Source organism: Anomaloglossus baeobatrachus, chromosome 11, assembly GCF_048569485.1.
Source record: "Anomaloglossus baeobatrachus isolate aAnoBae1 chromosome 11, aAnoBae1.hap1, whole genome shotgun sequence".
NCBI lineage: Eukaryota > Metazoa > Chordata > Amphibia > Anura > Aromobatidae > Anomaloglossus > Anomaloglossus baeobatrachus.
In genome coordinates, this window is record NC_134363.1 from 179,422,300 (window position 1) to 179,446,970 (window position 24,671).

General features: G+C 44.6%; 2 protein-coding genes across 2 annotated transcripts; both read left to right on the plus strand.

The window, feature by feature from the left end:
• The first annotated feature begins 3,119 nt into the window (after nt 1-3,119).
• LOC142257198 (nicotinamide N-methyltransferase-like) lies at nt 3,120-7,009 on the plus strand. The gene is made up of 3 exons (XM_075329328.1): nt 3,120-3,285; nt 5,016-5,223; nt 6,508-7,009. Exons 1-3 carry the CDS (start codon nt 3,135-3,137, stop codon nt 6,929-6,931), a joined length of 783 nt encoding a protein of 260 aa, XP_075185443.1. The 5' UTR covers nt 3,120-3,134; the 3' UTR covers nt 6,932-7,009.
• Nucleotides 7,010-18,889: 11,880 nt separating this feature from the next.
• On the plus strand, nt 18,890-21,319 carry LOC142256404 (nicotinamide N-methyltransferase-like). The gene is made up of 2 exons (XM_075328069.1): nt 18,890-19,095; nt 20,899-21,319. Exons 1-2 carry the CDS (start codon nt 18,932-18,934, stop codon nt 21,317-21,319), a joined length of 585 nt encoding a protein of 194 aa, XP_075184184.1. The 5' UTR covers nt 18,890-18,931.
• Nucleotides 21,320-24,671: the final 3,352 nt, after the last annotated feature.

Genomic DNA, 24,671 nt, shown 5'->3' on the forward strand with positions numbered 1-24,671 from the left:
TGAGAAGGTATCTCCTGCACACTGCGCAGTCTCGCAGACCTTCGGCGCTGCTGAGTAGGAGTGCTCGTGGCAGGCAAGGAATGGGAGACTGCCTCAGTCCTTGCCTCAGGAGAGCCACGAGATGTAACAGTCCTGGATGGAGTATGCTGAGCCTTGTAGTTCTGCAGCTGCTGTCTGTCTGTATGGAGAAGAGCAGACAGCAGCTGCAGAACTACAAGGCTCAGCATACTCCATCCAGGACTGTATGCAGAATTTTTTTGCCCACCAAAAAAATGACGTGGGCTTCGCCATATTTTTGTATGCTAGCCAGGTACAGCTGGCAGCCACGGGCTGCCTCCAACCCCCAGTTGCCTATTTGTACCCGGCTGGGAACCAAAAATATAGGGAAGCCCGTTTTTTTTTAATTATTTCACTTATTTCATGAAATAATTAAAAAACAAATGACGTGGGCTTCGCCCCATTTTTGTGTCCAGCCGGGTACAACTAGGCAGCTGGGGATTGGAATCCGCAGCACAGGTTAGCCCGAGGTTTGTGGGCGCCTCTACTGCGGATTTCAGTCCGCAGCCGTCCCAGAAAATGGCGCTCTCATAGAAGCGCCATCATCTGGCTCTGTATCCAACTCTTCCAACAGCCCTGGAGCCGGGTGGCTTGTTGGGTAATCATGAGTTAATACTGGCTTTGTTTTACCAGCCAGTATTAAGCCAGAGATTCTTAATGTCAGGCACGTTTGACCCAGCCATTAAGAATCTCCAATAAAGGGTTAAAAAAAAGACACCACACAGAGAAAAAATACTTTAATAGAAATAAATACACAGACACATTAGAGACTCCATCTTTATTACCCCCTGTCAGCCCTCCACGATCCTGCTCTTCTGTCTTCTTTCTTTCTAGTGTAGTAGTAGTGACGATTGTAGTGAGGATGAGATTCACCAGCTCATCACTTGGGGCTGGGGAACCTCATCCTCACTACAATCATCACTACAATCGGGAAGCAGCGTGCAGCCTTCATTCCGTGAGTGATCAGTGCTGGCTGCTAGCGGTAACAGTAGTAACGCTGACAGACGCGTTACCATAGCAACGGTGCTCTCGGAGCCGCGGTTAGCGGTGACGTCACCGCTAACTGCGTTGCTATGGCAACGGTGATCTCCGTTAATGACCGGCTGTGTCAGCCGGTCCCTAACGGAACGGGGAGTCGACCGTGTGCTAGAGCATGTCGCCGGTACACGGCGATACACATATGTGCACCGTGTACCGGAGAGATGCACTCGCAGGTCCTACATGACGTGTCATAGTCATGTGACCAGTCTGTAGCCAATGAGATAATAGCCACGTGACTGGTCACATGGCTATTTTGACGTCACGATAGGTCCTGCATCTCTGCTGGCAGTGCAGGTCACCGGGAGGATTCAGCGATCATCGGATGGAATAGCGGCAGGAGACAGAGTGCAGAAGGGATCGCGAGGACCGGTAAGTGTTATGGCAATGTTTATTAACTGTTTGTGTACATTTATAATGCATTTTTATGTGTTTGTGATTGCCTCCCATTATAGCCTATACGTTCGAGTTCGGTTCGTCGAACGTTCGACGAACCGAACTCGAACGGGACCCCCGTTCGGCGAACCGGCCTCGAGCCGAACCGGGACCGGTTCGCTCATCTCTAATAGAGAGAGAGACAGAGAGATATCTACAGAGGGGGAGACAGACCTTATAATTACATTTACATCTATTTGTTTTGTGTTTTTTGTGTGCAGAATACATTTTTGATAATACATTCTATTTTGTTAACAGCAGTTATTAACCCGGGCAAAGCCAGGTAGTACAGTTAGTATATTTTTATATATATATATATATATATATATATATATATATATATATATATATATATATATATATGTGTGTGTGTGCTATATATGTGTGTGTGTATATACATACAGTATGTGCATGTGCTATGTGTGCGTATACATATAGTTCTGGCAAAAATTAAGAGACCATTCCAAATTTTCAGTTTTTCAGATTTTTATTTTTATTTTTTTGAGTAAAATGCAAATTGTTCTTTTATTCTACAAACTATTGACAACATCTTCGAATTTCCAAGCAATAAACTTTGTATTTATTTTCTGAAAATGAGAAATGGTCAAAATAACAGAACAATGCACAAATAATGCAAAGAAAACAAGTTCATAATTATTTCTAAACAACAACACTAATAATGTTTTACCTCAGGAAGATTCAGAAAGCAATCATTTGTGGAATAACCATGATTTTTAATCACAGCTTTCACACGTATATGCATACTTTCCATTAGTCTTCACACTGCTTTTGGGTGACCTTATGCCACTCCTGGTGCAAAAATGAAAGCAGTTCTTCTGTGTTTGATGGCTTGTGATCATCCATCTTCCTCTTAATTATATTCCAGAGGTTTTCAATAGAGTTCAGGTCTGGAGATTGGGCTGGCCATGACAGGGTTTTGATGTGGTGGTCCTTCGCACTTTGATTAACCTAGCTGTGTAGCATGGTGCATTGTCCCGCTGTAAAAACAGTCCTCATAGTTGGGGAACATTGCCTGAGCAGAATAAAGCAACTGTTTTTCCAGGATAACCATGTATGTGGCTTGATTCATGCTCTGTCACCACCATATTTTACTGTAGGCACTGTGAGTAAGCAGTGAGCCCCCTCTATCAGATACTAAACAGTATACCCAAGTCAACTGGCACTGAAAGTAGTCAGCAAAACAATTGAGAGCAATCAGAAATACAAAATTTTACTCAGAATTTCCATACAGATCCTTTTGTGTGGAGGTACCTTGTCCCATGTTTCGCCAGGCTTACTCACAGGAAATGTGCATTCATGCGCAAAGTAATATTAGATATCATTGTCAAAAAGCAAACTAAAAAATTGTATGTACTCCCTAAAGTCTGGTCCTTGATACGTTAGAATTTTTTTTCTTGCTTTTGCTATATTTTACTCACTGTGCAAATACAGGATCGCATGACTCCACAAATGAAGATAAGAACTTGTGATACAAGTAAATATGATCTTTACTAATATATTTTGTAAATTGATTCCTGATGATTATATAAAAACCTCAAGCACCGGATTAGAATCAGTCACTGCCTGTGATACAAGACTAGACGATGGATCCCAGCACCTATAAGTGCTACCATGTGGATGGCTTTGATTCCAGGCAACATTTGGAAAATTACATGTCAGATAGCCCTGATATGATCTCTGAAGAGGATTCCGTGATATTTCCCATTGAAAATCTTATAAAAACCTTTACAGAGGGTATGTATCCTAATTGTTTTCTTTAGATGGTTCTAAATAGATGTAAATTTGGTAAATTTGATTTTTAGCGTTTTGGGAGATCAGAGGGGGAATCACAGTGCCCGACTCACATCAAGCAAAGAAAATAGAACAAAACTGTGTATATTTCATATGATGAATAGTATAAGATCTCTAGAATTAGTAATGTGTTTGATTTCCTCTATAATTTTTAGAATTCTGAAAAATATATGGAGGATGCTAAAAATATACATAAACATATTAGTTAATGATACAATTCATTTTAAATCTGCTGTAAGGTAAATTCACATTTAGACATTTTCATTTTGCTACTGATTTTTCATGCGGACAGACGTTGCTATGATTGCTCAGTTCCTTCTTGAAGATCAGTAAAGCCCGCTTTACACGCTGCAATGTATCTTACAATGTGTCGGCGGGGTCACGTCGTAAGTGACGCACATCCGGCATCGTAAGGTACATTTCAGTGTGTGAGAGGTACGTGCGATTGCGATTGAACGGTAAAACGTTCATCGCATACACATCGTACCTGTCTCTAGAATTGCACGTCAGATTGTTCATCATACCCGGGGCAGCACACATCGCAGTGTGTGACACCCCGGGAACGATGAACAGATCTTACCAGCGTCCTGCGGCTCCCGGCCCACAATGCGGAAGGAAGGAGGTGGGCGGGATGTTTACGTCGTGCTCAGCTCTGCCCCTCTGCTTCTATTGGCCAGCTGCCGCGTGACGTCGATGTGACGCCGAACGTCCCTCCCACCCCAGGAAGTGGACATTCGCCGTCCACATCAAGGTCGTATGGATGGGTAAGTACGTGTGACGGGGTTAATCGTTTTGTGTGGCACGTTCAACAAATTGAACGTGCCACACATACGATGGGGGCGTTGCAAATCGCATACGATATCGTATGCGAAATTGCAACGTGTAAAGCAGGCTTAATGGAGAAGATGAGATAACTGCGCTGCTGATGATTACCAATGGATGAATCAAAGGGAATCAATTTTTATCTACGTGGTTCAAAGTCATCCGAACTTCTTCATCAGGACAAAATCACATGTTGTTGTCCTGATTCTTGATGAAGAACTCAAATGACTTTGAAATATGTAGCTAGTAACCATGTTGAAATGTTCTCGTCTCTTGGATTCTTCCATTGGATATCAGCAGCAGCGCAGTTACCCCACTCTTCTCCATTACTAATCTTCATTGGATTTCCATTGTGGGCTTGCAGAAGCTGACATTTTAAACTACTATAGTTGGGTTTCACACAACCTCATCAGGTGAAAACCTTCTTCTCACAACCTATTATTCTTTATCACCAATTAAGATGCTATTGTGCTTTAGATTGTTTCTCCAATCTTCATGACAGTTCCTTCTTGAGGAAGAGGCCTGTGTCTGTGTTCTAAACATTATATATAAATAAATTTTCCTCTTTTTCTTGAAGTTTGATTCTTCAACTCACATCCTCTAGCATGGTAGGCAGCAGCCTTAGCTGAATTGCCAATGATGGGAGATTTTTCTCTGTCAACATCTCTACATGGTGTTCTTCCTTATAGGCACCTTGTACTGGTTAACAGAGATACGGCACTATATATCAGTATATTTGTATTAATCCACCTATTTTTACATTGAAAGTAGGGTATTTAAATATTGGTGACTAGTTTTGTGACTTTTTCCCTTTATGTAAGTATATTTCAATGGATGATTTTTTTTTACAGGTTATATCAAAGGAGATGTCTTGATTGACCTCAGTCTTGGTTCCATAGTTCATCACTTATTTGCAGCTTGTGAATTTTTCAAGCACATCGTAGTGCTGAAGATGAGAGACAGATGCATCATGGAGATGAAGAGATGGGTGGACGAACGTACTGGAGCGTTTGATTGGCGTCACGCCACTATACTTCATGTAGACGTAGGCGAAAACAGGTGAAGAATTTGGCCAAATATTAGAAGAAATCCACAGTCATTGTTTTTACAGAAGAAAATATATGACTAAGGGGTACTTTGCACGCTGCGGCATCGCAAGCCGATGCTGCGATGTCGAGCGCGATAGTCCCCGTCCCCGTCGCAGCAGCGATATCTTGTGATTGCTGGCGTAGCGAACATTATCGCTACACCAGCTTCACATGCACTCACCTGCCCTGTGATGTCACTCTGGCCGGTGACCCGCTTCCTTCCTAAGGGGGCGGGTCATGCGGCGTAACAGCGACGTCACACGGCAGGCGGCCAATAGCAGCAGAGGGGCGGAGATGAGCAGGATGTAAACATCCCGCCCATCTCCTTCCTTTGCATTGCAGCCGGGACGCAGGTAGGAGATGTTCCTCGCTCCTGCGGCTTCACACACAGCGATGTGTGCTGCCGCAGGAACGAGGAACTACATCGTACCTGTCGCTGCACCGGCATTATGGAAATGTCAGACCCTACACCGATGATACGATAATGACACTTTTGCGCTCGTTAATCGTATCAAAAAGGATTTGCACACTACGATATCGACTGCGACGCCGGATGTGCGTCACTTTCGATTTGACCCCACCAACATCGCACCTGCGATGTCGTAGTGTGCAAAGCCCGCCTTAGTGTAATATTGTGTATCTTCTGTGTTCCCAATGTTACAATCATAGCCTAATCCAAATGATATTTTAGGTGTCAGTAGTAAAGTCTACATTTATCCAATCAGATCAAAATTCAAATACTTGGAAGCTGTAGAATAATGGGTCTTGTTGGAAGGGCGCAGGAAGGGTCAGTGCATAAAACATTCGGGTTGGATGTATAAACTGGGATTTTCCAAACCACAGCTTTGATGTACATACCCAACATGTTCTTCTGATTCGGCATAGAATAAAATGATTGCCATTCATTATACCATATATTTTTTCTTTAATTGCAGCAGTTCTGTATAGGACATCGCTATTTGCTGCACTTATCTTTTTAGTAAATACATTTTAGCAGTATGAAATATCTTATCAGAGAACAAAAACACACAATATATGGGCTCAGTTATGAGAATGAAATCCTATGGCTTACTGTATTTGAAGATAATGAAACATTTTTTTAATTCAAACATTGTGTGAAAACACAATAGGTGGATTCAATAGTTTCCCCCGATACTGGAAGCCGATGATCCAGCGCTAACCACTAAGCTCTAATGTCATGTGATTCAATATTGACTGTAGGGCAATCATTTTCATGATTTTCTCATTATTTCAGAGATCTGTTACAGGACAAAGAAGGAAAAGTGAGATCGGCCCTTCAACATGTTCTGAAATGTGACCTCGAGAAAGAAGATATTATGGATCCGATCGTCTTACCACCAGCAGATTGTGTCCTCTCTTTTGTGCTCCTTGATGCTATCAGCAAAGACCAAGATGATTACATGAGATATCTCAGGAAGTTCTCATCTTTGCTGAAGCCTGGAGGACACATTATATTAATTGGGGGTTTAGATATGACATATTACTCGATCGGGAAACACAAGTTCCGTGCTTTTAGTTATGATGAGGATTTTGCCAGGAAAGCTCTGGCTGGAGAAGGTTTTAGCATTGATCGCTGTGAGGTTCAAATGAGAATGGATTGGAATGACCACATTGACTATAAGGGCATGATATTCATTGCAGCTCACAGAGAGAAATAGGTCGGAGATGACACAAGATGAGTCAACATGTCAAGAATTATATGTAAAACTTAAATCCTGACATTAAAGCCATACCATGAAGTGTTCTTAGTTTTCTTAGTTGTTTTCCTAAATTTGTGTACATGTGTATATAGTGTAGTATGTGAATATTAATCTACTACCACTACCGTCACTGGTATCTATCGACATCTTGCCTCTATTCTTAGTGACATGACCACTCTTTAGAGTATCAGACTCACTCAATGTGTGAGGAGGAAGTCTCTTTTACAATGTAAGTTTATGGAGCCTTTGATGCTCTATAGACTTGAATTGAAAAGCCATTTTTAGGTAACGCAGCCCATAATTTGACCAGCAGATACTGGATGCAGTGACTGAGAAGAGGAGCAGAACAGCACTCGATGCCACGGAACACGAGTATATTAAAATAAGTATTAAAATTATTTTAATGTCTTTCATGTGGTAAGAAAAAGTATCAATTACTTGTATCCATCTTGACCCACTTAAATGGCATCAGGCCCCAACGCACGTTTCGGTGCTAACCTTTGTCAGGGGATGTGGTGTCAGACCATCAGGAGACCCATTATATCTGTTTTCTAACAATGAGACCAGAAAGGTAATTCTTGAGATGCAGTGGCGAGTGATGCAAGTGCCGCTTATCGAAGGCGGGCCATGAAACACGTCATTCAAATCCCTGGATGAATCACATGACTAGAGTTGAGCGCGGTTCGCGGTTCAAGGTTCTCCAGTTCTAGGCTCGAGTGATTTTGGGGCCTGTTCTAGATCGAACTAGATTTCGAGCTTTTTGCAAAAGCTCGATAGTTCTAGAAACGTTCGAGAACGGTTCTAGCAGCAAAAAAACAGCTAATTCCTAGCTGGCTTTCCGCTGTAATAGTGTAAGTCACTCTGTGACTCACACTATTATGACATTTCAGTGTATAGTGTGCGGGAACAGCGCCTTCAGATCACTGCTGTTTGTATAATGGCGATCGCCATTTTTTTTTTTTCCTTGTCTTCCTTCCCTAAGCGCGCGCGTCTTGTGGGGCGGGCCAGCATGTCAGCCAATCCCAGACACACACACAGCTAAGTGGACTTTTAGCCAGAGAAGCAACGGCATGTGTGATAGGATGTCCATGTCACATGTCCCTGCATTATAAAAACGAGTATCTGCCCGTCCGGACGCCATTATCTCTTCTGCGTCCTTGGTGTCAGACATCACTGGCGCAGCTCCGTTCTGAGTCCTATCGCCGATACTGCTGTATACACAGCGCTGGACAGCATAGGGATAGCACTTTCCATCAGTCCTTTTAAGGGCTCGTACCGGCAGGGTCAGAGACTCAGAGCCATAGGTGACAGGTCCTGAAAACAGCGACAGCGTCTGTGTAGGAAAGGTCAGGGATTTCGTCGCTGCATTTCCCCATTACGAGGGAATAGAAAGGCAGGCTTCCTTTCCTCTACCCAGAGCCCCACAACCCTGCCACTGTACCCTCCTGTCCTCTGCACACTCCAACTCATTATAACTAAGCCATTATACTAGCAAACACTCAGTGTACCTAGTGGCATCCTAAACGTGGCTATTGGACTTTGCTATAGTCCCACTAGTGCAAAGACATTTGCAGAGCACCTCTGCCTGCATTGCACACTCCAACTCATTAGAACTAAGCCATTATACTAGCAAACACTCAGTGAACTTAGTGGAAAAAAGGGAGACTCCGCTTGGAGTAACCCTTGCTTGCTGTGTTTTTTAAAAAGAGCCAAGATGAACAGAGCTGGGATCATGAAAGACTTTGCTACCTACCCCGGTGTCATCCTGGGGACGGTTAATTATGGCGTATTTTTGAATGTGCTTGATGCAAATCTAGCTGTGAAGTGTACAACTAGGGCACAACTGCTGCCACTGAATGGGTGGGGGTGTGTGGGGCACAATTTTTGGAAAAAAGGGAGACTCCGCTTGGAGTAACCCTTGCTTACATTGTTTTTTAAAGAAGCCAAGATGAACAGAGCTGGGATCAGGAAAGACTTTGCTACCTACCCCGGTGTCATCCTGGGGACAGTTAAGAATAGCGTATTTTTGAATGTGCTTGATGCAAATCAAAACATCCTGTTTGCAACTAGGGCACAAGTGCTGCCACTGATAAGGTGTCTGTGTGGGGCCCAATTTTTGGAAAAAAAGGGAGACTCCGCTTGGAGTCACCTTGCGGTGTTTTACATGATTTTAGAAGGGCATGCCATGCCTATATCTGTGTGTCCTCCTCTTTTTCCTTGTCCAGCTGTTTTGTTTTCGCATGAGTATATGTCCTTGTCACTTTCCCATGTGTTTGTGTTGTGTTGTGAGTTGTTTGTCACCTTTTGGACACCTTTGAGGGTGTTTTCTAGGTGTTTTTATGTGTTTGTGATTGCCTGCCATTGTTTCCTATGCAGTTCGAGTTCGGTTCGTCGAACGTTCGACGAGCCGAACTCGAACGGGACCTCCGTTCGGCGAACCGACCTCGAGCCGAACCGGGACCGGTTCGCTCATCTCTACACATGACAAGACTTTCAGACACATGAATCAGAGTGGACATAGGAATACCCATAGAGAAAAAACAACAATTTCCCACATAACAATCCTTCTTTTCAATAACTTCAGTTAGTATCTTATTAAAACTCTCATGATAGTCATAAGTCATAAGTGCTAAGTCTCCAATAGGAGTCACAGTTAATCTGAACGGTTGATTCATCCAGTCTGAAAAATAAGACTCACAACCCCAAGACAAGTACTGAATATGCAAAGAAGCAGTCTGCTAATAGATTAGTATCAAATTTTAACAAGCACCATCCTGGCATATATTCCTTATTATAAAGACCCCTGTAATTTAACTGTGTTAGGGATTTTCAACTAAAGCACACTTATGACATGTCAATCCAATTAGATCTGAACTAATGGAATTAGAAAGGGGAGCTGGATTGGTGATTTCCATATTCGTAGGCATTGTGACAATACATAGTTTGTGACAGTGTGTGATCACACAAGGGCTCTGAGTCCTAAGAACAGTGTAAAGAGTTAAATAAACCTCTCATTGCTATGTGACTATGTATTCTATAGGTTTAGTTAGTGGATGATCGGCGCTCCTGATCGTCGTACGCTAACTCCCCTCTGAAGGTACATTGCTGGTAACTTCAGTATCTTCCTAGTGCAGTGTGACAGTAATTAGAGTTAGACTACCACCTTAATTCCTAAAATTGTAGACAATTATCAGGCAGAATTTACAAGGCATTAAGTTCAACATTTCCACTAGTGACCACCCTAGTGAGCCCATAACTACGCAAGACAGGAAGTGATGTCATAGAGATCCTGGGAACTTCAGGATGGGGCTTAATCAATCACATATAACTTTTTTTTGTGCAGTCAGCCACCAGTTGAGCAAGTTCTCCCACATAAAGATGAGAGGCCTGTAAATCACATCATGGGTGACAACAACTGTGAGAGACAAAATGAGAAAACAAATAACAAAAGTCACCTTGTCTCATTAGGTCCAAAGAGAATCCAGTGGGTCACAAACCGAGACAGAGGCAGAAATAAACAAGGGTTTTTTACTGGGTTGAGAATTAGAGTGTGATTCAGAATAAAAAATAATTGACTTAAGAACCCCTCAAAGCACCACAAAAGTGGAATTAACACACTCAGCTTTTAGCCGGAATCAATGCGCCGATCTCAGAGTTCCGGGTTATGTATATTACCTCAGGAATCGGGAATAAATTTACCTACTCACCAGGTTGAACAAAGAAAAACAATTAAAGGGGTTGTCCGGCTTCTTTGACTTTTTTTTTTTTATTTCCCTATTGGGCTACATTGGGGCAGGTAAGTAGATAGAGACCACTTACCTGCCCTGCTGTCAGCCCCTCTCCCCCGGCTCAGAGCGGTCATGTGACCGCTCCTGCCGCGATTTTGCTGCTTCCAGTCTTTGCACGTCTACATGGGCAGGGCCATGTTGACATGCAAATGTGGAACAGCATGTCGCCTCCCTGCTGGGTGTCTACAGTGCGAGGAGTCACCGCCCCCTTCCCTGCACCCTCCCACACATTCCCCCGCACCTCCAGTAACCTCCCCCTGCACTGTTGTGGGGGTCCGTGACCTGGGGGCAGGGCCTGGCGGCAGCTGCCGTAGTGTCAGCTCCAGCACCGGGCCCCCTGCCCAGGATCGCACATTCAAATGTACCGGCATCACAGATCACCGATGCCGGTACATTTGAAAGTGCTGATGAGAAGTCACTGTCCCTCCCGCTGTCTGTGCGCTCTGCAGCACAGCGGTGACGTCACTACTGTGCTGAAGAGAGCACAGACAGCGGACGAACGTGCAGGAACGGCGGGGACCGAGGACGGGTGAGTATGTACTCCACATGTGTTCCCGATGGGGATGGGGGGGTTGCAGAGCCATATGTGTGCGTGTGCAGAGCCATGTGTGTGCGTGTACGGTGCAGAGCCATGCGTGTGCAGAGCCATGTGTACGGTGCAGAGTCATGTGTGTTCATTTGGAGATACTCCTGTATCATCCTCTCCAGACGTTGACTATGTGTCAGACTTGTTGTCTCTGGTGGTCTTGCAAAGGACGGTATTAAAAAATTATGAAAAGATTCCATAAAATTGCTGTTACCAGCACCAAATACGGTGCTACTGGTACGGGTAGACTGTTGAAGATGACGAGACCGTCCCATGTTTGTCAAGTTACAACTGGGAGATTCACTTCCTGCACCTGCACGGTTGTTTGGTGTTAAAGCCGAGCTAAGATCGAGTAACAGCTTCTGCTGATACTCCTGCATACATGCGTCCCTTTCTATGGCTGGAATTATGTCACAAAATTTGAACTTGTACCAGGGATCTAATAGTGTGGCAAGCCAGAAGTCATCATCACTTCTAATTTTGACAATACGAGGGTCATGTTGGAGGTAGTGCAGCAAGAAGGCGCTCATGTGTCTTGCGCAGCCATGCAGACCAAGTCCACGCTGTGTTTGTGGCATAGAGGTGCTAGCCGTTCTTTCTTCCTCTGACATCTCCCCCCAACCTCTTTCAACTGAAATTTGACCAAGGTCTCCCTCATCCGCTGAGTCTTCCATGTCCATGGACAGTTCGTCATCCATTTCTTCATGTTCTCCTGCACCTTCCTCAACATTTCGCCTGCTACCATGTGCCCTTGTTGATCCCTGTCCCCCATGGTCCCATGCCTGCCGCGTTGGTGATGATGAACGTCTGGACCTTGGTGATGTTGGGTTCCCTTGCGCATATGAATCCTCCTGTAGTTCCTCCCCTTCCTGTTGTCCCACCCCCTGACTCCGAATAGTGTTTAGCGTGTGCTCTAGCATGTAAATGACTGAAATTGTCATGCTGATAATGGCATTGTCAGCGCTAAACATATTCGTCGCCATGTCGAAACTGTGCAGAATGGTGCATAGGTCCTTGATCTGAGACCACTCCATCAGAGTGATCTGCCCCACCTCTGCATCTCGTTGGCCCAGGCTATACGTCATGACGTATTGCACCAGGGCTCGGCGGTGCTGCCACAGTCGCTGTAACATGTGGAGAGTCGAATTCCAGCGTGTCGCCACATCGCATTTCAGGCGATGAACCGGCAGGCCGAAAGACTTCTGGAGCGATGCAAGTCGTTCAGCTGCGGCGGTTGAACGGCGGAAGTGAGCAGACAGTTTTCGTGCCCTGGTCAGAAGGCCATCTAGGCCGGGATAGTGTGTTAAAAATTGCTGGAAAACAAGGTTCAACACGTGAGCCATACAAGGCACGTGTGTCACCTTGCCCAGGCGAAGGGCCGCACCCAGGTTTGCAGCATTGTCGCACACGGCCTTACCAGGCTGCAGGTTGAGTGGAGACAACCATTTATTAAACTCGGACCGCAGAGCTGACCACAACTCCTCAGCTGTGTGACTCTTATTCCCAAGACATGTCAAGCTAAAGACCGCCTGATGCCGTTGCGCTCTGCTGCCAGCATAGTAATGAGGGGTGCGTGATTCCTTCTGCGCAGTGAGAACGCTGGTGGCCTGACCAGGCAGGCTTGGGGCGGAGGTGGAGGACCCAGATGAGGTGGAGGAGGCAGAAGCAGTGGCGGAACTTGGACAGACAGAGGATTGACACACAAGTCGTGGGGACGGCAAGACTTGTGCAGCAGACCCTTCACCATCTATCACCATAGTTACCCAGTGCCCAGTCAGCGACATGTAACGTCCCTGTCCATGCTTACTGGTCCAAGTATCAGTGGTGAAATGCACCCGTTGACACACAGAGTTTCTCAAGGAAGTGGTGATGTTGTGTGCGACATGCTGGTGTAGCGCGGGCACACCTTTCTTAGAGAAGTAGTGGCGACTGGGCATCTGGTACTGGGGCACAGCGACAGACATAAGGTCTCTAAAATCCTGTGTGTCCACCAGGCGGAAAGGCAGCATTTCGGTAGCCAAGAGCTTACAGAGGGATAAAGTCAACCTCTTAGCTTTGTCATGGGTCGCAGGAAATGGCCTTTTATTTGTCCACATCTGAGGGACAGAGATCTGGCTGCTGTGTGTAGACGGTGTTGAGTAGGGTGTCCCTGGAAAAATGCAGCTTTGTGAGGAAAGTGCAGGCGTAGACATGATGTTGCCTTCATCCAACGTTGGTGCTATCAATGTCTGAGAGAAATGTACACACGCACTTGTTTCCCCTTCCAAACCAACTGACGACCTACCAAGCAAACTGCCTGTTGCGGTTACAGTGGTGGAAGTTGTGCGTGGAAAACCAGGTGTGACAGCTGTCCCCACAGTCCTAGAAGATGAAGAGCGCGCAGATGCACTAGAAGGGGCAGGCGGTGGATGGTTCGCTCCGCTGGGCCGCATTGCAGCATGGTGAGCTTCCCACCGGGACATATGATATTTATTCATGTGACGATTCATGGAAGAAGTTGTCAAACTGCTGAGGTTTTGACCTCTACTAACAGAATCATGACAATTTTTACAGATCACATAATTTGGGCGATCTTTTGCTATGTCAAAAAAGGACCAGGCTAGGCAAGGCTTAGAGGGCATGCGACCTGTTGATCCACCCCGACTAGTGCTCAGAGGCAGAGTGGTGGCTGAGGATGCAGTTGTAGACGTGCTACCAGTACTCCGACTCTGTCCAGGAAGGCGAAAGGTAACTTCGTCATCAGTTGCATCCTCCTCCACCACCTCTGTTGACCTCCTCGAGTGCCTGACTGTGGGTTGACAGTAGGTGGGATCTAGAACTTCCTCATCAATTGTTGTGTTTGTACTCCCTTCACCCTCAGACCGAGCCTCTTCTTGCCCTGACCGAATATTTAAGTTGTCATCCCAATCTGGTATCTGCGTCTCATCGTCATCAGTATGTTCCTCATTGTCTATAACAACAGGTGTTACAGTTGGTTAAAAAGGGTCAACATTATGCTCAGAAACTTGGTCCTCACGGCCTAGATCAGAGTCACAAAGGTTCTGGGCATCACTGCAGACCATTTCCTGGTCTGTACTCACTGTAGCTTGGAAGCAGACCTCTGATTCCCAGGCTATAGTGTGACTGAAAAGCTCTGCAGACTCAGCCATCTCAGTTCCACCATACTGTGCAGGGCGGATGGAGACTTCAGAGCTGGGAGAAAGCAAGTTTGATTGGGATGACAACTCAGAGGACTGGTGTTTTTTGGATGCGGTAGTTGAGGTGGTGAAGAGGGCACTTGTTGGACCACTTGAGATCCATTTAAGCATTTTCCTTTTTTGGCCATCAACTACCTTTGTTCCAGTTGTCCGTGTCCGTCAAAAAGGGAGCACATCGGATTGTCCACAGTAAGTAGTAGACATCTTACTTTTGCTGGAAGATGGTCTATTTTCAGCAGATGTTAATGGAGCTTTGCCACCTTCCCCACGGACAAACCCTTTTTTTCCTTTTCCAACACGCCTCTTACCCTTTCCACCAGCGTCTGTCATTTTGCCACTCATTTTGATTGCGACAAGATTGTGCACTTAAAATGTGGTAGTAAAAATTGAGAGGTGGTGTAGAATACAGCGGTGGTCTATCTTTATTAACAGCAGAATAAACAACAATAATTATCACTGACAATGCAACTACGGCCCTTAAACTGGCAGCAGTGTTTGCTAGTATAATGGCTTAGTAACAATGAGTTTGAGTGTGCAATGCAGAGGTGCTGCAAATATCTTTCGACGATACAGAAGTCCAACAGCCACGTTTAGGATGCCACTAAGTTCACTCAGTGTTTGCTAGTATAATGGCTTAGTAACAATGAGTTTGAGTGTGCAATGCAGGCAGAGGTGCTGCAAATATCTTTGCACTTGTGGGATGATACAGAAGTCCAACAGCCACGTTTAGGATGCCACTAAGTTCACTCAGTGTTTGCTAGTATAATGGCTTAGTAACAATGAGTTTGAGTGTGCAATGCAGTCAGAGGTGCTGCAAATATCTTTGCACTTGTGGGAAGATACAGAAGTCCAACAGCCACGTTTAGGATGCCACTAAGTTCACTCAGTGTTTGCTAGTATAATGGCTTAGTAACAATGAGTTTGAGTGTGCAATGCAGGCAGAGGTGCTGCAAATATCTTTGCACTTGTGGGACGATACAGAAGTCCAACAGCCACGTTTAGGATGCCACTAAGTTCACTCAGTGTTTGCTAGTATAATGGCTTAGTAACAATGAGTTTGAGTGTGCAATGCAGGCAGAGGTGCTGCAAATATCCTTGCACTAGTGGGACGATACAGAAGTCCAACAGCCACGTTTAGGATGCCACTAAGTTCACTCAGTGTTTGCTAGTATAATGTCTTAGTAACAATGAGTTTGAGTGTGCAATGCAGGCAGAGGTGCTGCAAATATCTTTGCACTTGTGGGACGATACAGAAGTCCAACAGTCACGTTTAGGATGCCACTAAGTTTACTCAGTGTTTGCTAGTATAATGGCTTAGTAACAATGAGTTTGAGTGTGCAATGCAGGCAGAGGTGCTGCAAATATCTTTGCACTAGTGGGACGATACAGAAGTCCAACAGCCACGTTTAGGATGCCACTAAGTTCACTCAGTGTTTGCTAGTATAATGGCTTAGTAACAATGAGTTTGAGTGTGCAATGCAGGCAGACGTGCTGCAAATATCTTTGCACTAGTGGGATGATACAGAAGTCCAACAGCCACGTTTAGGATGCCACTAAGTTCACTCAGTGTTTGCTAGTATAATGGCTTAGTAACAATGAGTTTGAGTGTGCAATGCAGGCAGAGGTGCTGCAAATATCTTTGCACTTGTGGGACGATACAGAAGTCCAACAGCCACGTTTAGGATGCCACTAGGTTCACTCAGTGTTTGCTAGTATAATGGCTTAGTATTAATGAGTTTGAGTGTGCAATGAAGGCAGAGGTGCTGCAAATATCTTTGCACTTGTGGGACGATACAGAAGTCCAACAGCCACGTTTAGGATGCCACTAAGTTCACTCAGTGTTTGCTAGTATAATGGCTTAGTAACAATGAGTTTGAGTGTGCAATGCAGGCAGAGGTGCTGCAAATATCTTTGCACTTGTGGGACGATACAGACGTCCACCAGCCACGTTTAGGATGCCACTAAGTTCACTCAGTGTTTGCTAGTATAATGGCTTAGTAACAATGAGTTTGAGTGTGCAAAGGGCAGGAGGGTACAGTGGCAGAGTTGTGGGTCTCTGGGTAGAGGAAAGGAAGCCTGCCTTTCTATCCCTCCTAATGGGGAAATGCAGCGAGGAAATCCCTGACCTTAGCTACGCAGACGCTGTCATCTTTTGTAGCTGTTAAACTCTGTTTTCACGGACCTGTCACCTATGGCTCTGACCCTGCCGGTATGAGCCCTTAAAAGGACTGATAGAAAGTGCTATCCCTAAGCTGTCCAGCGCTGTGTATGGAGCGAACACAGCAGTATCGGCGATAGGAGCTGCGCCAGTGATGACTGACACCAAGGACGCAGAAGGCAGATAATGGCGTGCTGGAGGAAAATGTCCGGTTTTATAATGCAGGGACATGTGACATGGACATCCTATCACACATGCCGTTGCTTCTCTGGCTAAAAGTCCACTTAGCTGTGTGTGTGTCTGGGATTGGCTGACATGCTGGCCCGCTCCACTACACGCGCGCGCTTAGGGAAGGAAGACAAGGAAAAAAAAAAAAAAATGGCGATTATCCATACAGCAGTGATCTGAATGCGCTGTTCCCGCACACTATACACTGAAATGTCTTAATAGTGTGAGTCACAGAGTGACTTACACTATTAAAGCGGAAAGCCAGCTAGTAATTAGCTGGTCTCTTTGCTGCTAGAACCGTTCTCGAACGTATCTAGAAATATCGAGCTTTAGCAAAAAGCTCGAGTTCTAGTTCTATCTAGAACAGCCCCCAAAATCACTCGAGCCGCGAACTGGAGAACCTCGAACCACGAACCGCGCTCAACTCTAGTTGGCAGATAACATTAGTTGAGATCTCAAAAAAAGCAACCCTTCCGACCCATGTGAACTGCAGACCTGAGGATGCAGTATTTGTCATGGTTGCATGACTCCATGTTTGGCAAAAAGTGGCAACGTAACCTCCTCATCTTCCACCTCTTCCACCTCCTCTGCTGAGTTACTCTGGGCTCACACGAAGTGGAATCTACAACCTCATTGTCATCCCCTTTGTTGTCCCAATCCATGCCCTGAGTCATTCTCCTCCTCTTTCTACCTTGACTGTACATTACTGTACATGTATGCCTCATGTATCTGAGTCTCATTGTTATCTCCATCGTTATCTCCTCAACCTCCAGGAGTTAACATCCGGTGACGATGGTCTGGATTCTGCTTGCACCCTACTTCATCCGGCCTCAGATCCAACTGACAGATTTTGGGCATCAGTGCTGATGCTTCCCTCTTCTTGAACCTGTGTCCACTGAATAGAATGTGTGAATAGCTCTGCAGATTCGCCCATCTTTGATTCACCCCACAGTCAATTTGCGGGATGGAGAGTTGTGATGTGGGGGTAAATAAGGGTAATTGGCGTGACATCTCTGAGGACTATACTATGTGTGATGTAGAGTTGGAGAAAGGGTAGAAGAGGCCACTTGATGCAGCGCTTGCCATCTCCTGTAGCACATGCTCTTTCTGGCTCTCAGCTACAAGTTGTACTGCTATGCAGCTGCCAAGGAAAGGGAGTGGAGTAGTCCATCCAGTAACAGAAGTTGTCAGTTGTCTTTGGATAGAATGAGCTGCTGTTTTTTCAGTAGAGCTTTCAGGAACATTAGCTGCTACCCCACGTACACCTAGAAGACCACCACTACCTTTGGATTACCCACTTATGTTTGATGACCCTTTCCCTCTTTTAATCAGTTGTTTCACATTTTTAGTTGAATCGCAGATTTTGCACTATTTCGATGATAAAATAGCAATTTTTAGCTGGACCACAGATTTTGCACTATTTAGATGATAAAATAGCAATTTTTAGCTGGGATGCAGGATGGTTGGTCCTCCTGCTGCGCATGCACACCTTATGTGCTACTGACCAGAAGAGACTACTGTCCTGCCACTAAGTACAGCTTTTGCTCCCCATAATTTCCTCTATCATAGCCCCAATTCAGTTTTAATGTTCCCTATACAGTAATAATGCCTCCCATGCCAAGTTATCATTTTAAGGAAGGATGTGACGACAAGTTGCACACTGTAGAAGGGTGGAGGACCATAATATGTCACCATAGGTGCAGATGTTCTATCCTTAATGCAGCGCCTCTGCTTCAGTTGGCTGGAATTTTCCATTTCGTCTATGACTCTATACACCGCGGTGACATTGATGATCGTCCTTTTACTGAAGTTATAAGAAAGATTAATGTTAATTTCTATTTTTAATAATTGATGTTGCTAAAAAGAAAAACACTCCGGTACTTCCTACATTTACTTGATTGTGACTCTTTCATGTATATGCATACATGTTTTAATATTCAGATTTTTTTTTCTGCAGGTCATATTAAAGGAGACGTCTTGATTGACCTCAGTCAGGGTTCCATGATTCATCATTTGTTTGCAGCCTGTGAGTTTTTCAACCACGTCCTAATCCTGAAGATCAATGACCGATGCATCATGGAGGTGATGAGATGGGTGGACTCACGTACAGGAGCGTTTAATTGGAATTTTGCTACAAACCTTCATGTAGATAAGGGAGAATGCAGGTGAAGTATTTTTTCCAAAAATTATAAGAATCCCATTGTTATTATTTATACAATACAAATAATCTGACGGCAGTGTCAGTGGAATATCGTGTATCTTCTGTCTGCCTTATTTTTCAATGATAGTCTATTGAAAATTAAATTTTAGATATCGATGTCAACATTTATATTTTTCCACTCAGATCAAAATGTTCAGTCTTTATATCTGTATAATAATGTATACTGCTCGAAGGTCAAATTAAGGCTCTGAGATAGGGTCAGAGATATAAATTGGAGCTCTAATGTGTTTCTCCAACATATTCAACTGATTGCCCATAGAGTGGGAAATTATCGCCATTAAAGAAAGTGCAAAAAAAGAGTGTAACACAATATAAAAACATTTGCTGTGGCCCTCTGTGCTGCACTTTCCAATTTAAAAAAAAAAAAAGGTTTTCCAGCCTGTAATACCGTAATAAACAACAGTAAAAATTATTTTTATTTCGATTGGATGAATGGAGACCTACTCGTTAGCTTATTACCTTAAAACTAAGCGCATCAGTTTTGGTTTAATTCAGATGTGTCCTCAGTACTTGAAGCCAATGATTCTGTCATTGTTCTGATGAGTGGTGCTCTGCTCTCCTGTAGAGCCTGTACCTGCCTCATATTTTCCTCTAGTGAATTCATTGTTCCCAGTCTAAAGGCCCCGTTACACGCAACGACGTATCTAACGATATATCACCGGGGTCACGGATTCCGTGACGCATATCCAGCATCATTAGCGACGTTCTTGCGTGTGACACCAAAGAACGTCCATTAACGATCAAAAATACTCCCATTATCGTTGATCGTTGACATGTCATTCACTTTCATAAAATCGTTGATTGTTGAGGACACAGGTTGTTCATCGTTCCCAAGGCAGCACACATCGCTACGTGTGACACCTCGGGATTGATGAACTACAGCTTACCTGCAGCTGCCGGCAATGAGGAAGGAAGGAGGGGGGGGGGATGTTACGGCAGCTCATTTCCGCCCCTCCACTTCTATTGGGCGGCCGCTTAGTGATGCCGCTGTGAGGCCGCACGAACCGCCCACTTAGAAAGAAGGCGGTTTGCCGGCAACAGCGACGTCGCTAGGCAGGTAAGTCCGTGTGATGGCTCCTAACGATATTGTGCGCCACGGGCAGCGATTTGCCCGTGACGCACAAATAACGGGGGCGGGTGCTTTCACCAGCAATATCGCTAGTGATATCGCTGCGTGTAAAGACCCCTTAAGTCCTGTGTGTTGTGGGTGGGGTCTGTTTTTTGTAGCCTCGTTCTAGGGTATGTCTGGCTTTATCTGAGTGCACGTCTCTAGTTCCCATAAGTGACTGTCCTGAATATGTCCCGCTTCCTAGATCCTCGTGCCCATCCTGTCCCCTCCCCTACTCCATCTTGACTCCCTGCCTCCCTGACCTTTGGCTTGTTCCTGACTCCCAGCTCCACTCACTTCCATGTACCTGACTTGTCCGCTTGGCTTCTGACCTCGGCTTGTTCCCTGACTTTGGTTCTGCTCTCTTCCTGGTACTTTACGTGAGTTCTCAGTATTTACTCTCGCTCACACACTGACTTCGGCTTCTCTCCCTCCGTCTGTTACTGATGTGATCTCCCGGCTCCTGACCCCTGGCTTGCTTGACTTCCTTTGTGATCTCCTCCACTAGGGTGTCTAGCGACTCCTAGTAGTCTAGCATGTTATTACACCTGTGTGCTCAGGATTACAGATCCAATGCTAACCAATGAACTCTAATGCCATCTTATTCAAAACAATTCATTTTTTCTCCATTTATTTCAGTGATCAGTTACAGGACAAAGAAGGAAAAGTGCGATCAGCCCTTCAACATGTTGTGAAATATGACATTGAGAAAGAAAATATCATGCATCCGATTGAACTACCACTTGCAGATTGTATCATCAGTGCTTGGCTTCTAGATGTTATTAGCAAAGATCCAGATGATTTCATAAGATATCTCAGGAAGTTCCCAAAGTTGATGAAACCAGGAGGACATTTCATATTTATTGGGTGTTTAGGACAAACATATTACACGATCGGGAAAGACAAGTTCCATGCGTTAAATTATGATGAGGAGTTTGCCAGGAAAGCTCTGGTTGGAGAAGGTTTTGTTATTGACCGCTGTGAAGTTAAGATGAGAAATTCTGAGAGTGACCTTATTGATTATAAGGCCATAATATTCATTGCAGCTCATAGAGAGTAGTGAGATGGCACAAGTTGAGTCTAAATGTCAAGTGTTATATATAAAGTTAAATCCTATTAATATCCTTAAAGAGAATCTGTCACAAGGTCAAAAATGACCAGATGTTGCAATTATTTTATCCCCACGGTTCCCTATAGCTTGCTGATTATGTTCTTTTAAAATGCACCAGAGATAAGGACCTTGTATTTAATGCTAATTTTTATGGTCTATAAGGGGGGTTGGATCACCGGATTCTCGGGGCGGAGAGTGGACATTTTTTAGGCTACTCTGTATTATAAACCAGTAAGGACCACATATTTTTTAAAATCTAGAAAATGTAATACTAAATGCACGTGCCCAAATCTCTGGTACCATGTGGTGGATTTTAAAAAAAAATGGCATGGTCAGAAACATTGAAAATAAAATAAGAGCAGAGCTAGGTCCTTCCTTAATTAGTGTCTAATGCATTATACGGGTGTATAAAAATATATTTTCTCTGTCTTTATTATAAATAGTTTTGTGCACCATGAATTAGAGGGAAAATTTCCTTTTTACAGTGAATAAATCTAATGACCATCTATTCACACTCGTATCTTCTGTGTCGCCGTTGGTTGTTTAGTATTATAAGTGCACACAATAAAGCAGTTAAAAGGCAAAAGATGAAGATATCCTAATTCCATATTTGTATTCTTTACTACAACATAATTTTTCATTCTTACACGCTCTTATTTTTGCAAAAATTGATTTATGAGCAATGATTTTATTGAATTGGATGTATCCACATAAATACAAGAAGAATCCAAAATCAGATCACACCAAGTGACAAGTATCTGCTTCCAATCAGCGTCTTGTGTTAAGACATGGTGCCAATCAAACAGGTAGGGAATTTTTGAAAACCACTTGGATCTCTGTGGCCTCCCTACTAACAGTGTCGCAACCCTACAATCTGTTCTAAATTATGCTGCTCCCCACTACTTCCCGACCTCTCTTCTCTGCCAATCCCTTCACTGGCTAACCATTGCCCAACGACTCCAGTTCAAAACCCTAACCATGACCTACAAAGCCATCCACAACCTGTCTCCTCCACACATCTGTGACCTCGTCTCCCGGTACTTACCTGCACGTAACCTTCAATCCTCACAAGATCTCCTTTTCTACTCAACTCTCATCTCCTCTTCCCACCATCGCATACAAGATTTCCCCTGTGCCTCCCCCATACTCTGGAATTTTCTGCCACAACATATCAGACTCTCGCCTACCTTGACAAGCTTCAAAAGGAACCTGAAGACTCACCTCTTCCGACAAGCCTACAACCTGCCGTAGCCCTCAGTCTGATACAGCGCCGCACAATCAGCTCTACCCTCACCTACTGCATCCTCACCTATCCCTTGTAGACTGTGAGCCCTCGTGGGCAAGAACCTCTCTCCTCCTGTACCTGTCTGTGCCTTGTATTATTTATGATTATTGTACTTGTCTCTATTATGTATTCCCCTTTTCACATGTAAAGCGCCATGAATGGCGCTTTAATAATAAATAATAATAATCTCAAACTGCATAAGATCAATGCAATTGGTAGCAACAAGTACATCACTGAAATCCATAAAATTGTGACTATATATGCCTGGCCTAACTTTATAAATGAGTGGAAGCACTAAGCCTATGGTCTGGTTCTAAAGACCTGGGGTTGGCTTTAGAAGCTGCTTTAACCTATATCTTGCCCATATACAACATTTCTAATGTGCTATTTCAAAGACGTGAACATTGTGATCTTTTACAAAGTGATACTCGAAGAGCGAAGAGCTGCAAAAACAGGTGTGGAAGACTCAGGATGTCATATAATGACAATATATGTCCACGATTACATCTTCAAAAGAATAAGTGCAGAATAATACAAAGAAATCCACCATTCCTGGTTTATTGAACATGTGTAAAAGAGGAACTATAGGAAAAGACCTACCCAGTATAATAATCAGACTCATTGCTATGTATCCAATCACACTGGTATAGTTAGAGATTCAATGGATGTATCACAATACACAACTACATGCAACTGGCACTGCAGGTAACTTACTACTGGTAGAGGTGTAATGGGTTCCTGGATGGGTCCTGTCTCCTGCTGCCGATCCGATAAGTGCTAGAAATTGTCTGGTCTTGATTGGTAGTGAATAGAAATGAGTGAACCCGAACTTCTAACAGGAAGTCTGTGTTACTGTTCAAGTTTGTCAGCTGAATAAAGCTTATTGAAAGGCTGCAGAGTAGCCAATCACCAAGTTTTTTGTCTGTGGAAACTTTCGTATCTATCTCAGCCATACCATGGCTGTGATTGGTCGGCTCACCACATACCTATGCCTGTCAAAAGGCTGGATCACAGGTTGGGCTGCTATTCTGAAAACCTCTGAATCTGGTGCAAACTGCACTAATACAGCTTGGTGCATACTGTCATAAAACAGCCTGGGGCATACTGCCATAATACAGCTTGTTGCATAATGCCATAATACAGCCTGATGAAAACTGCCATAATACAGCCTGGTGCATACTGTCATAATTAGAGTTGAGCGCGGTTCGCGGTTCGAGGTTCTCCAGTTCGCGGCTCGAGTGATTTTGGGGGCTGTTCTAGATCGAACTAGAACTCGAGCTTTTTGCTAAAGCTCGATAGTTCTAGATATGTTCGAGAACGGTTCTAGCAGCAAAAAGCAGGGCTTTTTACAGCTACAGTGTGCAGGAGCCATCGCTGGCAGCCTGCCAGAAGCTGGTAACCAAGATAAACATCGGGTATCCAAGCAAAGCGCTTTGGTTAGTAACCCAATGTTTATCCTAGGTACGTGCAGGAAGCCCACACATCCCCGCTCAGCTCACTCCGCCCCCTCCTGCACGTGGCATGTACACACACACTCACACACACACACACATCCCCAGCCATGCAGTCCACGACACTGACGTCCTCCTGGCACTCTGCACACATGGTCCCGCTCGGCTTACCTGCGGTGATGAAGTCCCGACCTCAGCGCTGTCACTGTCCTCCATGGCCGCCGCTTGTCACATCACCTCTCGCTTCCGACCCGAGACTGACTAGCGGTGACGTCACGGGCCTCTCGCGATACTTGGCTGTGAAGGCGGCGGCCATTGAACTCAGTGACAGGTGCTGTCAGCAGTGCCGGAGATCAGCGCAGGCAATGTACCTCACTGACAGCAGCACTTGTCATCCCCTGCAGTGACCTGGGCTGACCCATTGATGTTAGCTCAGGTCACTGCACTGCTCTCCCAGCCAATGGGGAACATCCTGCTCTTCATTGACTGGGACAGTGTGGATCGTCATGGCAACCCCTTGGATTACACCAGACCTGGATTTGTTTTTCTTTCTAATAAATTGGTT